At 40.1% G+C, this 15,440-nt stretch overlaps 1 protein-coding gene across 2 annotated transcripts in view; it reads right to left on the reverse strand.

The window, feature by feature from the left end:
* Positions 1–15,440, reverse strand: part of LOC126251407 (THO complex subunit 1) — a 108,811-nt gene that overhangs the window by 72,693 nt on the left and 20,678 nt on the right. For both annotated transcript variants that reach the window (XM_049951818.1, XM_049951817.1), the window contains exons 5-7: positions 15,221–15,347; positions 15,038–15,143; positions 9,439–9,701 (exon numbers count right to left, since the gene is read on the reverse strand). In XM_049951818.1, coding sequence (XP_049807775.1) covers positions 9,439–9,701; positions 15,038–15,143; positions 15,221–15,347 — 496 coding nt within the window. The remainder of the gene's footprint in view (positions 1–9,438; positions 9,702–15,037; positions 15,144–15,220; positions 15,348–15,440) is intronic.

Consider the following 15,440-nt stretch of genomic DNA (forward strand, 5'->3'; position numbering starts at 1 on the left):
CTTAATCACTGCTCGAATCTTGATTTTCTTCCATCTTCGCAAATCATTACGCAGGAACAACAGAGACACGTCACCGCCACAGCTCTCTTCCAAGAGCACTGACTTGGCATGTGTTTACAGGAAACAGTCCAATGAATATCATGTGAACAGCTTATTGCACTAGCACTGACCCCTCACTGTGATTCCGAGAACTTTTCAAACCACCCTCGTATTTCCAATGGTTGTGGGTGCTCTAACTAGTTGTTCAAGGCAGTTCAAAATTACTTCACAAGACAGTCAATATCAGTTGCAGTGAATCCAGTCTACACTTGGCAGATTAATGTTGCCTGCCTACAACTAATATTGCATGGACTGGGCATTTCTGTGCTACAGAGTGTAGGCTTTCCTTGAGTGATTCTACACCTGTTGCTGTTGTATCAGAAACAAGTGATCAGTAAAAACATCCAATAATTAACCTGAGTTCATCCAGATCTGATACTCGTATGCACATTACTTCACAGTAAGACTCCATTTTGACCTTGACAGACACAATATTTTTGTTGAAATAAATGAACACTCACCCTCCAGTGGTATCTCATCTGTCTTTTTCAATTTATGTTCCCTGCCTTGCTAAATATTTCGGAGCTTTCTACTTTGGGTTTCAGCTAGCTGTTGGTTCTGAGAATAATTTATTCATGACAACTGTCCTGGAAGGCAGTAAGTTCAGGAACTTTGTTACGAACACTTCGACAATTTACTGTTAAAATTTTTACACTCAAAGTGTTTACTTTGTACAAGATCTAATCTCCGCAAGTACTCTTGCCACCTGAGCAGCTGCTTCCTTTGTGTAGTGCAACTCTGACTAATTAATGGGAGTCCTACAACTCTCAACCCTACGGTGCAGGTCAAAAATCTGCACCCACGACTGTCACAGAATCAAGCATCTTGTTGAAGCCCTCCACTTGGCTCCGAGCCAAAGGAGCTGGACTGACTTTGCGTACGATGTTGTAAATTGTGAGTTCTACTTGCACCTGCTAGTGAGGCCAGCAGTCTTCACCATTTCTGCAACCATCCTCATGAACTGAGGATGGCCTCAGATCCAAGTGACAAGCATCACTGGTGCTGACATGAGTAACAACTTGCTGACTATTACACTCTGCAGCCTTGATAGCCACAGTCAAGGCCTCTTCCACATTTCAGATGAGCACACTCCCCCCCCCCCCCCCCCCCCCCCCAACACACACTGCCAATTGGAATTCTTTCCAGCCCTGGATGCTATTTCCCAAACGGACTCCACATCGCACCTAACACTGGAGCTCCCAAAACTAATAAATCCCTCCCTCTGTGTGGACCCTGATGAAGGAGTGACCACCTGTCCACTCACAGAGTGAATGGGTGAAGCCAATTAGCCAGAAGAGTGAATTCATGAAGCCAATCAGCTAGCCTCTCCACTGACTCCCCACATCGAGCAATGTGACCACATAACTCATCCTGCAGTGAGCACAGATCCCCACAGTGGCTGAGCTACAAGGTGCCCCGAAAGCAGAGCCCACTGGGAAAACAAACGACACCTGAGGTGTCCCATGTTTCTTGCCAGTATCCCTGCTGTCGTCACACCCTGAGGAAGCAGTCTACAAACGGCTGACCATGGCCATAAGCATCTTCAGCTGTTCGCAAAACTCAGCTACCTCCTCCTGCATCCACACACAGCATGCACATGTTGAAGTTACCAGTACGAGTGCTGCAGATAACTTATTTCGTAGCAAATCAGCATCTGTGATTCACAGTTACTGCTAAAGAGCAGATAATCCTGAATTTCAATGTATATGAACACAAATAAATGTACAAGTCTGAGAATTAAAACTGTCCTGTGCATAGTCTAACTTGCAATAAATCAGCTTTGGTAGTTAGTTCCTCTAGCACATATTGTAATTAATATACTGTGTTACATCTAGTTTTCCCTTCAAAAGGAGTACATAGTGTCTACATTCATCATAATTTAACTATGTTTTCCAGTTTGTTAATGGCTATAATTAATCTCAAAAAGTTTTAGGAAACTAATAATTTTTACCACAGGTTTTTCTGTTGGCTTAATAGAAATCTCATCTTAACAATGTAGGAAAAGACAGATTGCTACTTACCGTACTTGCCTCAATTCTTGTAGAAAATCAGTAATTTTTTAGCTTAACAAATTAAAAGATGGTCAGCAGGCTTATTTTAAAGCTATTTGACACTGCCCTGTAATACATTACACCAAGCATGAAGCAGCCACACACGTCTTGTTCTCAAACGCCACACTAGTCCTGCTCTCAAACACAGGGTGACTTGGTTGACATTCGTAAGCAGCTGGAAATTGCCCTAACTACTGTCAAATGATTGGCAACTGCTGTGAGTCAGTGCAGTGGAAGAGCTTCCGAGTCATGTACCTGTGGTGCCAGTGTCAAAGGTACATCAAGTACTGTACTCTCCTGTGGATACTGTCTCCTCTGCAGAAAGTATGGGATCTGTCATCACTCATCCACTTGACTGCAAGTGGTGTGTCAATGGTAGACATAGGCTTCCAGTAAAGGGTAGATTGGGACCAGGGAGGACTCAGGGTGTTATTCCAATTCCCCTAACCAACAAGTTCGAGGTGCTGTCTATTGCTGCAACTGAGCCAGTGGTACTCACTTCACCTGCTTTGGGGAAACCTGTTTTGTCCTGTTTCAAGAAGAAGCAAATGCCTAAGGGTAAGAGTCTATTAATTGTCAGCAGTTTAAATTCATGATGGTACCCCTCATGGAAAAGGCAGCAAGTGACAAGAAAGGACACCACACGCACTCTGTGTGTAAGCTTGGGACCTCATTCAACATGTTGAAGAGGCTATTCCAGCAGCCACTGAGGGAACAAGGTGCAACCAACTGCGGATTGTAGCGCATGTTGAAACAAATGATGCCTGTTGTCTGGGCTCTGAGGTCATACTTGGGTCATTCCAGTGACTGACAGAGTAGTTTGAAAAGACCATCCTTGTATATGGAGTTTCAGTGAAGCTGAAAACTTGTAGCATTTTCCTCAGAAGTGCTCGTGGCCCTGTGGTGCTGAGTCAAATGGAAGGACTGTACCAGAGACTTCGAAGTTTCTGTGACAAGCTAGGCTGCGACTTCCTGGACTTGCGCCATAGTGTTCAGAACTGTAGGGTCCCCTAATTGGGTCAGGCATGCACTACACATCCATGGCTGCTACCCAGGCATGTGACTGTGTGTGGGGTGCACTCAAGGTTTTTTAATTTTTTTTTACATTTGGTGACTCTCCATCCATTCCAGATAATGGCAGTAATGGGAGGCCCTGAAGTATAAATGTAAGATCCAAAATAATGCCCCCCCCCCCCAAAGGCAAGAATATTAAAATCCTATAAGTGAACTGCCGAAGCATTTGCGACAAAATATCAGAGTCTGAAGTGCTCCTGAAGAGTGAAGGTCATGTGATACTAAAAACAGAAAGTTGGTTGAAACCTGAAATTCACAGCAGTGAGATTTTTGGGTAAAATTTAAGTGTTTATCAAAAGGATAAGCTAATGGGGAATTAAGGTGGTGTAATTGTCGCAGTAGACAAAAAACCTCAGACCCATCAAAACTGAAACTGAAGCTGCATGTGAGATTGTTTCAGCAAGACTCTGTATAAGGGGTGGGCATAAAATGGTAATGAGATCTTTGTATCACTCACCAGACTCATCTCCTGATATAACTGAAAACTTGAGATATATATCTGAAAACTTTAGAGAAAACCTCAGTTCCCTTATACGTAAGTTCCCTTATCATACTGTAGTCATTGGTGGAGACTTTAAACATCCAACAATCAATTGGGAAAATTACAATTTGGCTAGTGGACGGGGGGGGGGGGGGGGGGGGGGGGGGGGGGGGAGTGCCTGATAAGACATCCCTAATGAATTCCAAAATGGAATGTACCACGCATCTGGCTCCAACTACCAATCTGCGTTCCAAATCTGTTAATTCTTGTTGTGTGGCCACAATCATGTCAGAAACCTATCCACATGAATCACCCAAGTACAAATGAACTGCCTTTTTATACCTTGTGTAAGCAACACTACTGCCATCTGTATATGTACATATCACTATCATCTCATAGTATATCTAGAAACACAGATGATGTGACTTACTGAACGAAAGTGCTGGCAGGTCGATAGACACACAAACAAACTGTTGCCTCATCAGGAAAGAGGGAAGGAGAGGGAAAGACGAAAGGATGTGGGTTTTAAGGGAGAGGGTAAGGAGTCATTCCAATCCCGGGAGCGGAAAGACTTACCTTAGGGGGAAAAAATGACAGGTATACACTCGCACACACACACACACATATCCATCCGCACATACACAGACACAAGCAGACATTTGTAAAGGCAAAGAGTTTGGGCAGAGATGTCAGTCGAGGCGGAAGTACAGAGGCAAAGATGTTGTTGAAAGACAGGTGGGGTATGAGCGGCGGCAAATTGAAATTAGCGGAGATTGAGGCCTGGCGGATAACGAGAAGAGAGGATATACTGAAGGGCAAGTTCCCATCTCCGGAGTTCTGACAGGTTGATGTTAGTGGGAAGTATCCAGATAACCCGGACAGTGTAACACTGTGCCAAGATGTGCTGGCCGTGCACCAAGGCATGTTTAGCCACAGGGTGATCCTCATTACCAACAAACACTGTCTGCCTGTGTCCATTCATGCGAATGGACAGTTTGTTGCTGGTCATTCCCACATAGAAAGCTTCACAGTGTAGGCAGGTCAGTTGGTAAATCACGTGGGTGCTTTCACACGTGGCTCTGCCTTTGATCGTGTACACCTTCCGGGTTACAGGACTGGAGTAGGTGGTGGTGGGAGGGTGTATGGGACAGGTTTTACACCGGGGGCGGTTACAATGGTAGGAGCCAGAGGGTAGGGAAGGTGGTTTGGGGATTTCATAGGGATGAACTAAGAGGTTACGAAGGTTAGGTGGACGGCGGAAAGACACTCTTGGTGGAGTGGGGAGGATTTCATGAAGGATGGATCTCATTTCAGGGCAGGATTTGAGGAAGTCGTATCCCTGCTGGAGAGCCACATTCACCCGGAAGGTGTACACGATCAAAGGCAGAGCCACGTGTGAAAGTACCCACGTGATTTACCAACTGACCTGCCTACACTGTGAAGCTTTCTATGTGGGAATGACCAGCAACAAACTGTCCATTCGCATGAATGGACACAGGCAGACAGTGTTTGTTGGTAATGAGGATCACCCTGTGGCTAAACATGCCTTGGTGCACGGCCAGCACATCTTGGCACAGTGTTACACCGTCCGGGTTATCTGGATACTTCCCACTAACACCAACCTGTCAGAACTCTGGAGATGGGAACTTGCCCTTCAGTATATCCTCTCTTCTCGTTATTCGCCAGGCCTCAATCTCCGCTAATTTCAATTTGCCGCCGCTCATACCTCACCTGTCTTTCAACAACATCTTTGCCTCTGTAATTCCGCCTCGACTGACATCTCTGCCCAAACTCTTTGCCTTTACAAATGTCTGCTTGTGTCTGTGTATGTGCGGATGGATATGTGTGTGTGTGCGAGTGTATACCTGTCCTTTTTTCCCCCTAAGGTAAGTCTTTCCGCTCCTGGGATTGGAATGACTCCTTACCCTCTCCCTTAAAACCCACATCCTTTCGTCTTTCCCTCTCCTTCCCTCTTTCCTGATGAGGCAACAGTTTGTTGCGAAAGCTTGAGTTCGTGTGTATGTTTGTGTTTGTTTGTGTGTCTATCGACCTGCCAGCACTTTCGTTCGGTAAGTCACATCATCTGTGTTTTTAGATATATTTTTCCCACGTGGATTGTTTCCCTCTATTATATTCATCTCATAGTATATGAGACAAGAAATATACCCCCAGACTTCAGAAAGAATGCAATAATTCCAATTCCAGAGAAGGCAGGTGCTGACAGATGTGAATACTACAGAACCACCAGCTTAATAAGCCATGTTTGCAAAACGTTGACATGAATATTTGCAGAAGAATGGAAAAACTGATAGAAGTCAACCTCTGGGGAGACCCATTTGTATTCCACAAAAATGTAGGAACACACAAGGCAATACAACTCCTACATCTTATCTTAGACAATAAACTAAAGAAAAGCAAACCCACATTTATAATTTCATAGATTTGAAAAAAAGCATTTGAAAATGTAGACTGGAATACTCACTTTGAAATACTAAATAGCAGTGATAAAATACAAGGAGCAAAATGCTATTTACAACTTGCACAGAAACCAGATTACAATTGTAACAGTTGAAGTACATGAGAGGGAAGTCATAAATGAGGAGGGGGTAATACAGGGTTGTAGCCTACGACTGATGTTATTCAATCTATACACTAAGCAAGCTGTGGAGGAAACTGAGGTGATATTTGGAAAGGGAATTAAAGCTCACAAAAAGGAGATATAATTTTCAAGGTTTGCTGATGACAATGTAACTCTGTTGGAGATGGCCAAGCACTTGGAAGAACAGTTGAATGGAATGGATAATTGTAATATGAACATCAATAAAAGTAAAACAAGAGTAATGAAATATATTTGAATTATATCAGCCGATTCTGAGAAAATTAGATTAGGAAATGGGACAATACAAGTAGCAGATGAGTCTTGCTATTTGGGCAGCAAAATGACTAATGATAGCCAATTCAGAAAAGACTGACAACAGCAAGAAAAGAATTTCTGAACAAGAGATATTTGTTCACATTTAATATCAACTGAAGTGTTAGGAATTCTTTTCTTACGATATTTTCTGGAGAGTACCCTTGTACAGTCAGTTCAGTATGAAAGTGTGTCAGTTCAGTATGAAAGTGTATGCCATAATTTTAAATGTAACGTCCGAAGCGACATCTCTGGTAGTGGTCTCGAATCTGTAATCAATGTGCTTTTGCTCAGTGGATAGATAAACAGTGTGAGAGTTGAATGTTTTGTTTTGCCAGTTGCAGTTTAAAATGAGTGCAAAATATTTGAAGCATCACTTATTTATATTTATATACTTATCAAAAATGCCTTCTGAAGCCCGTTAAGAAGCTATTTGGTTCAAATGAGGCGCAAACTGGATGCTTCAAGAGGACAATGATCCGAAACATCACAGTCGTTTTCTGTACAGTTTGGAAACAAAACAATGAGGTATCCACGATGAATTGGCCTGCAATGTCTCTGGATGCAAATACAATCAAAGATATTTGGTTGTGTATTAAAATGAAGCTTAAAGGAAAGCCAATATGTATACTTTAAAGCAGTTGTCATGTCAGATCAGGATGATACGGAGATTGTTACCAAGAGAATACAAAGAAAATCTCACGAAAAGCATGCCAAAAAGGTACCAAGCTATAATCAATAATGGCGGCAATAACTATTAAGTAGTTGTGCAATTAATAATATGTATTTTCATGTAAACGTATAATAATAATAGTGTCTTTTAATTATAACAGCGTCTTTTATTTCATACAGATAACAGCGTACAATTTCTTTTGGAACTGACTGTATGTATGTGAAATGTGAGTAATAATCAGTTCAGGCAAGAAGAGAATAGAAGCTTTTGAAATATGCTACAGAATAATGCTGAACGTTAGATGAACAGATTGAATAAAAAGTGAGGAGATACTGAACTGATTTGGAGAAAAAGAAATTCATGGCACAACGTGACTGAGATAAGTGATTAGTTTATAGGACACATCCTCAGGCATGGAATTGTCAGTTTGGTAATGGAAGGATATGTGGGGTGGGTAAAAACAGTAGAGGGAGATCAAGGCTTGAATACAGTAAGCAGGTTCAGAGGGATGAAATCTTGGTAATTACAGAGAGATAGAGAGATAAACTGAAGTCGACCACCTGCCTTCCCTACAACAACCTTACGTGCTCTATCCATATGATTCTATCCATGTCATATTGTAATCTCCTATAGTCACCCAACAATGACACTTTTCCATACACTAAACTGACATCATCAAACAGTCGAAAATTGCTGCTCACCTTATCCATCAGACAGTTAAGTACACACAGAATAAGAATGATTCTATCGTACTACCCTGGAGCTCTCCTGACAAAATCCTCCTCTCTGATGAACACTTGCCATCCTGCACAACACACTGGGCTCCATTACTTAAAAAAATGTTTACACCACACTCGTTTCTATGAAACTATTCTGTATGCTTGGACCTCTGTTAACAGAGCTGGTGGACAGCTGGTTGGTTGTCATACTGACATAAAAAGTTGTGCTGTGATTACAGCAGAGTTGATATACGACATGGCTGCTTTCAGAGTTGGTTATGCAAGAATGAATCACCACGGTCAAACTGTGGCCAAGGACAAAGTAGATCAACTGGTGGCACAACATGCAGCTGAGCACTACATGCTCAATTTCAATGGCTGCTTCACAACCTGGGCCACCTGACCCCTTCCCTCCACTACCTGTTTCTCTGAGCTGCACAGATGGGAGTGACCCTTGCAACACAGCCTTTGCTCCCATAATTGCCGTCGCTTCAATCTCTCGTAACCCACTGCCCCCATACCCTCCAGCCAATAGTTTCCCCTACCTCTGTCCTATCGCTCCCTCCCAGTCAGCATATCCAAGTCACCTACAATGAGTACCATTCCCCATGAGCCCCTACAAACATGCACCACATACCTAGTCCATATACCGAGCCACTAGCTACCCATCCCCAAACCCTCATCCTGCCTCCTGCCTCACTCCCCCTCCACCCATATGCACCCCCACCCCATATGTGAGGGGGGGGGAGGAAGGGAGGGAGGGAGGGGGGAGGGGAGGGTTCTCTCTATAGCTCGAGGAAGCAGTCATGGCGAAAAGTACCTCAGCATCATTTTTCAGTCTTTAAGAACACAATGAATTACTAGAAAAAATGTAATGTCCTGTCATCTAAATTTATGCGGAGCGCTGCACTTGTAAAAAGCCTTTTACTTTCCTTGTGAGTTATGGAAGATGGAAAATCAAGAAGGGAAAAAATAAACATCCAACACATTCTTATTTCTAAATTTAACACAGGAGCAAACTCAGCACTGTCAGTTTACAACAACTAGCTATGCACAAGGGGGATAACACCAGAAAAAGCATAACATTAAAATAGTTTGTGGTTTGAAACAGGGTCATGTTAATGTGAGTAAACCACCAAGTTCAAAAAGATAATTAGCCTTTGATGAAAATGTCCTGAATTCTCTAACCTATGACAATCCATGTCCATCAAACTAAGGAGCTACAGATGCAATGAACCGTTACCAGTCAATCACTGGTGACATTTACATTTCATGGGCAACGATGAAAAATTTATATACAACTAAGACAAACATTAACTGAAATTAGTGAATGTCCATTTGTGCAGTTTTCAGCACAATATCAGTATAACTATGAAATTCAACCCATATTCTAAATAATTTCTAGATATGAAACAATGATAATAACTTACGACTTAAATTTAACTGGTGATTCCAGGTACTGAAAGACAATAAGAAACTGCACAAGGACATAACGGCGAAAGTTTGAATCACTCAGCTGCAATTCAAGCAATTTCTGATTGGTCAGAAATTTGGCAAAATAATTTGGTGTCTTGTCAGAGTTTATATCTGCTCCCAATGCTGCAGGTACTGCTTGATAGCTGCGTCTGTTCTTCTTCCCCTGGTTGTCATCTAGTTTGAAACTGCTAAATGCCAGCAGAACATTTGTGGCATGCTGTCAACAAAAGAAAATAGTTATTACTATTTATATAACGCCCACTGAAATTATCGTAGGCACATTCTGTAACAATAACAACCAAGTACACAAGAGAATTTATACTTTTTGTTTTTTGTTTTCTTGAAACATTATAAATTCTCCCTTCCTTTCTACTTTCTTAATTATTAAATAACACACACACACACACACACACACACACACACACACACACACACACACACCCCTTTACCAATTTGCTTCGAGTTAATCTACAGGGGGTGCTGATAAGTTCTTAGCTTCTCCTAGTCCTAGTCTGATGTAGATTAATTCTGATATTTTGGCGTTAAACATCTTCCTTTACATTACTTGTGATAGATGATTGGATAGCAGTAACATTGGTTTTTATTTTTCTGTTTTTTTTCTGTACTCTGAAACAGCATTAGCAAAAATCTTGACAGGTTCTTCACTGATGTACTTTACATTTTTACATGATACACTAATAAACAATTGGATAGACAGAAATGGACAATCAAAAAAAAAAATAATGCACTATTTTGGAGAGTCAAGAAAGTTAAACTAAAATGGAGACAGTGCATACCAAAAACAGTGGAGTTCAATTTAATTAATTTTACTCACAGAGGGTATGGACATTTTGAAGTACGCAAATGTATAAAACAAATGATTAACTTTTACTATTTTAAAATCTTAGGTCGAAAAGTATTATCAATAATAAGATCTTGTGAAACATGTCAAATGATGAAAGGCAATAATGAAGCAGTGTAGTGTAAGTTGTACTCGATAATACCCAAGGGGTTGCACGGGTCACAGCACTGAGTATGTTGGACCCTACAGAGTTGAGGGAGTTCCCCGTCCAAAAGCATTATTTCTAGTAGTGCCAACCATGGGAAAAGAAAAAGGATTATACACTGTAGAGATGGTAAAGAGAGTTAAACAACAGAGCATCTGACAGGAAACACAGTCAAGAATTGTTGGTCAGCATACATTAAGCTCTGTCAAATCAAACACACTAAAACTGAAACAGTAATTAAGTGTTTAAAGGAATATTTCAACAATATAGGATACTGACAGACAATGGACCACAGTTTACCAGTCAAACCATTAAAGAATTTTTAGAATGGGAAAAAATTAAACACATTGCAATTTCAAAATACGACCTGTAAAGTAACTCTTGTGAACAACTAATGAAGGAAATTGCTCAACTTTGTAGAACCTATTTTTGAAGCAACATACAGATTGGGCACAACTGATTCAGAGTCTCAAATGATTATTAACAAACTGCCACATCTAACTTCAGACTTATCACCTACAGAAATAATGGATAGACAGTTTATAGAAGAACTTTTGTTAAAATTCTTTAGTTGGCCAAAACACGAAACCTCGCCAATAGAAGAAACACGACGACAAGTAACAAAATACTTAATAGATAGTGCAGATTTATAAGTCCAACGATACAATGAGCAAGCCACAGTTTAATATTGGAGACCTAGTTTAATCAATGATCACCACTTGAGCTCAAATATTACGAAAGAGGCCAGTAAATTTTTTTCTGAGTATGTTGGACCCTACAGAGTTGAGGGAGTTCCCTGTCCAAAAGCATTATTTCTAGTAGTGCCAACCATGGGAAAAGAAAAAGGATTATACACTGTACAGATGGTAAAGAGAGTTAAACAACAGAGCATCTGACAGGAAACACAGTCAAGAATTGTTTTTTTATTGTGAACAATGTGAATTAGGTAATTTTTTTAACTTTTATATTTCACGAATGTATTGGGGTGTGTTTGTGTTCATTTTATAGGGGAGGTGTGAGATTTGCAGGCATTAAAAGCCACACATACACAATTAACACAGCACTGTTCTTTATTCTCTACAGGCATTCCACAGCAGGGTGCTGGACTTACCTTTCGGGGCCTGTTCAGGTGAAGTTGGGACATTACCATACTGTAGGGCATGTCGCCCACTATGCGTCCTCCGGCTTCCCAATGAAGAACCTAGCAGGGAGGGTGTCCTGAGGTACAGGGGTGGGAAGGGATTCTGTTTTTGTGGACTATCTGCTTTCCTTCTTTGGGTACGACATTCTGATTCTGTTTTTTCACTTATTCACAGAGAAGAATAAATGGGCCAGGTGTCAAAATAACCCAAAGGTAGGAGTGACAAGCTAACATGTAGAAGGAAAAAGGTTTTGGAGGAGAGTATAGATAAGAACAACAGCCAGGCAGGAGAACTGTCTGGAGAAAATCAAGAGTCTGTAGGAATCTGGTGGGGATGTAGAGATGGGAAAAAGGAAAACACAAAGGAGAAGTACTGAAGTACTCAAAATAATAGTAAAGAAACTATATGATACACTTTATGGAAGTTTATGGGTAAGTTACCCCAAAAAAGGGAACTTATATCAGGTTTGGGTGGCCTCAAGGAAGGGAGGACCCCAACCAGTATGTAGGAGTTGCCCCAGAGAAGGAAACTTATACTAGATTCGGGTGGCTCCAAGGATGGGAGGACCCCAACCACTTTATGGGCAGAGAGGTGCATCACATTAGTGAGGGTATGAAGTTAGAGGAAAGAGTACTTAATCCCTGGAGGGGCTGTGTTGAGAAATGTTTATGAGTATTATTATCAGCACAAGGGTAAATACTGTGGATAAGACTGTTTCCTCCAGACTTATTAAGTAAAATAATTAAAGTTAAGTAATTTACCTGTCTCCAAGGACATAATGTAATCTCATAAGTGCTCTGACATATGATCCTAGAATTACAGCTAATATTCACCTTCTCCATGAAAGAAAGAGATTTTTGTGATAAGGTGTAATGAAGTATGTGTTAATGGTGAAATCAAACACAAAGAAATATTTACTGCAATGATAAACTTAAAGAAAACCTGAAAGTGATAGTGATGCTATCGTGTCTACTAGTGTAACACATCTATAACAATTAAAGTTGAATGGGTGGTCAATTACGTCCTGAAATACATAGGTCGTAGAAAAGATTTTTGTGACAGACAGTAGTTGATAAGGTGTTTTAAATCTTATGTGCTGATACCAGAACTAACAATACAGTGATGTACAGAAGTTGTAACACCATAGCTCTAATGCTATTTTGCTTTTGTTTCATTTATTGTTACATTGCTGAGCTTTTGTAAATATTGTTTCATTGAATCGATAACACAAAATTGTATACTCTTTTCTTTGTACAAACTTTGAGTCATGGTCTGATTGTATGCTGTGTAGCATATCTCTCGTTTAAATGCTTTGTCCCATTTGGAGGGAATAAAACTTACTGTATATGATTGTAATTTTGTGTGAATAATTTTTGGTAGAAATGTCAATATGTGCAAATGTTCTGTTTTATTTAATGTATTTGGTTGCTGTTATGTAAATTGCTGATCCTCACTTAGGGCTCTTAGTTATTCTATGTGTAAAAGTTGTTGTGGTCCCCCCCCCGGGAACAGAACTGTGTAGCGCGCGCAAATTGTGGTTGGCTTAGGTGGAAAAGGTGGAACTCGGGGGCGAGCTACGAGTCCGTGCACTGCCATGTAAAAGTGTGCATATTGTGCTGGTTCAGAGAGAGGCTTTTCCTGCTACTTTCCAATGCCTCGGATGGATGGATAAATAGCTGGAACTATTCTGGAATTTGTATCTGTCGTCGCCATCAAGAAATGACAGAGTCCAGCAATTCAGTCTGTGAATCCACCTACCAACATGCAGTTGCCACCACGTTGCGCAATCACTGTAACGTAATACTACAATGATGTACAGTGAAGGATCAGCTTAATGGATGTGTTTTTGTGCTCAAATATAAGGTAATTTATATCTGAATTTATATACCAACCTTGATTTTTCTCCTCATCATAACACCTCTCAGGTTCCTTTCCGTTTGAACTAAAGTAATCACCGAGTGTCCCTACTGAAAGAACTTTTATGACCAATGTTATGCTAATTAATGCCTCTTGAACTTAGTAAAAAGAAAGTTAAAGTTAATGTGGCAAGAGAGTGAGTTAAAGTAAATATTGTTTGCTGAAAATAATTTTCCTATTAAAACTGTTTATTAAAGTGCTGTTGTCAACTGCAAATTAAAATCTCTCAAGACTAAGGCTTATAGAGTTTTGCTTAGTAAATGATTACATTACTGCCTGTTGTTGATCTCAGAAAGTGGGTCAGTATCTTACATTAATGTTAATTTTATGTCTCACGGTAGTAAAAGTAGAAAACTGCATAGTAGGAAATTATATGTTCATGATTACTAAGTGCTTGTCTCCCTTGTGTGCATATTAACAGTATAAAGACCACTCAGTTTGTGTAAGCCCTGAAAGTGATAGTGTTTTTCTGTACCTGTTATAATTTTGCAAATAGTTTGTGCTGCTCCAGTTGTTAGCTTCAATCTTAAAACATATGTGTGTCAGAGTTCATTGCACTCGCGTGTGGCCAAGTTTAGGTTGTGTTTGTCCATTAGAGTTACTAATAACTACTTTCTTGAACGAGAATGTTAATCATTCTCTTGCCTAGTTAGGCTGGCGGCAGTTTTCTTTATCCGTTGAACAGTGCAGATAGGCAAAATTTTGTTTGGTGCTGTTCAAATATTTACGTAATTCTGACTTTCATTTCCAATAAGCCACTTCCGTTAGGGACAACACGGTCAACATAACAAAATTCCTCTCAGAGGGTAACACTGCTCTGTTGATTTGTACCATAATTGCTTTTACAAAATAGTTTTATGCCACAACCTGTTTCTAGCATTGAGGTTATGGTGCAGTAACAACAGCAGACAGGAGTGTTATACGTGACTTTTCCGTGACAGGACTATTTGTTCTGTTGGGGCATACTACGTAATAAACCAAATTTGGTATTTCATAGTATAAGCTACGTAAATACACTGTTGTAGTGTTATAAAGTGGCTAGCAGTCAGACACTACCTGCTGAGGTGGAGATAGGAGTTCCATGGAGTGGACGGTGCGGAAGAAAGTGCTCCATGAAATCTAAGGATGTGAAATGTCAAAAATAATAAACATACTGTAACTGTTAATTATCAAGTTGAATTTCAGATCTGTTATATACATAGTACAGGGAAGCAATACACGAGTTATAGCTGTCCTAATTTATCACATACTGAGTTGTAATTCTGAAGATAATAGTATAAGAAGGTGAATTGAATCTAACTTCTTGTTTATGTGGTGGAGTGAATGAGAAACAGATATTAATTTTCAGCAGCTTTATATGCAGCCTGTAAGGAGGTGAAGTCTGAGCCAAGTTGGAGGAAGAAGGCACACAGATTAAGGGCACAGACTAGTTGGACCTTGATTAATAATACTTATTTCATGAATTTTAACAAATAAGATATACTTACAGCAGAAAATGTCTTCCAATGAACTTTGTTATAACATTGGTTTGGATTGCGAAAGAAGTCCTGCAAGGCCCAAAACTTGCAGTATAGATTATAATCAATTTTGAATCTGAAATTAAAGGATTTTAAATGTAGTCTCGCAAAAATATTTAGTAAAAGAATTGACAAAATTTATAATTGAAATACTTTGCATCAGGTTTCGATTCCTCTTCTCCAGCTGCATCATCATCAAGGATATCCTTTAAGTCTGATGTTCTCTCTCCACCAAATTCAGTTATATTGTCCAAGTTAAATTCACTCACAATATTTAAACCTGTATTGCAAATACAAAAAAGTCTGTATTACACTATTATTCAAGCACTATAAAAATTCCATAGGCTACATACAGAGAATTTTAACTTTGCCT

The sequence above is a fragment of the Schistocerca nitens genome, chromosome 4, assembly GCF_023898315.1.
Source record: "Schistocerca nitens isolate TAMUIC-IGC-003100 chromosome 4, iqSchNite1.1, whole genome shotgun sequence".
In the NCBI taxonomy this organism is placed as follows: Eukaryota; Metazoa; Arthropoda; class Insecta; order Orthoptera; family Acrididae; genus Schistocerca; species Schistocerca nitens.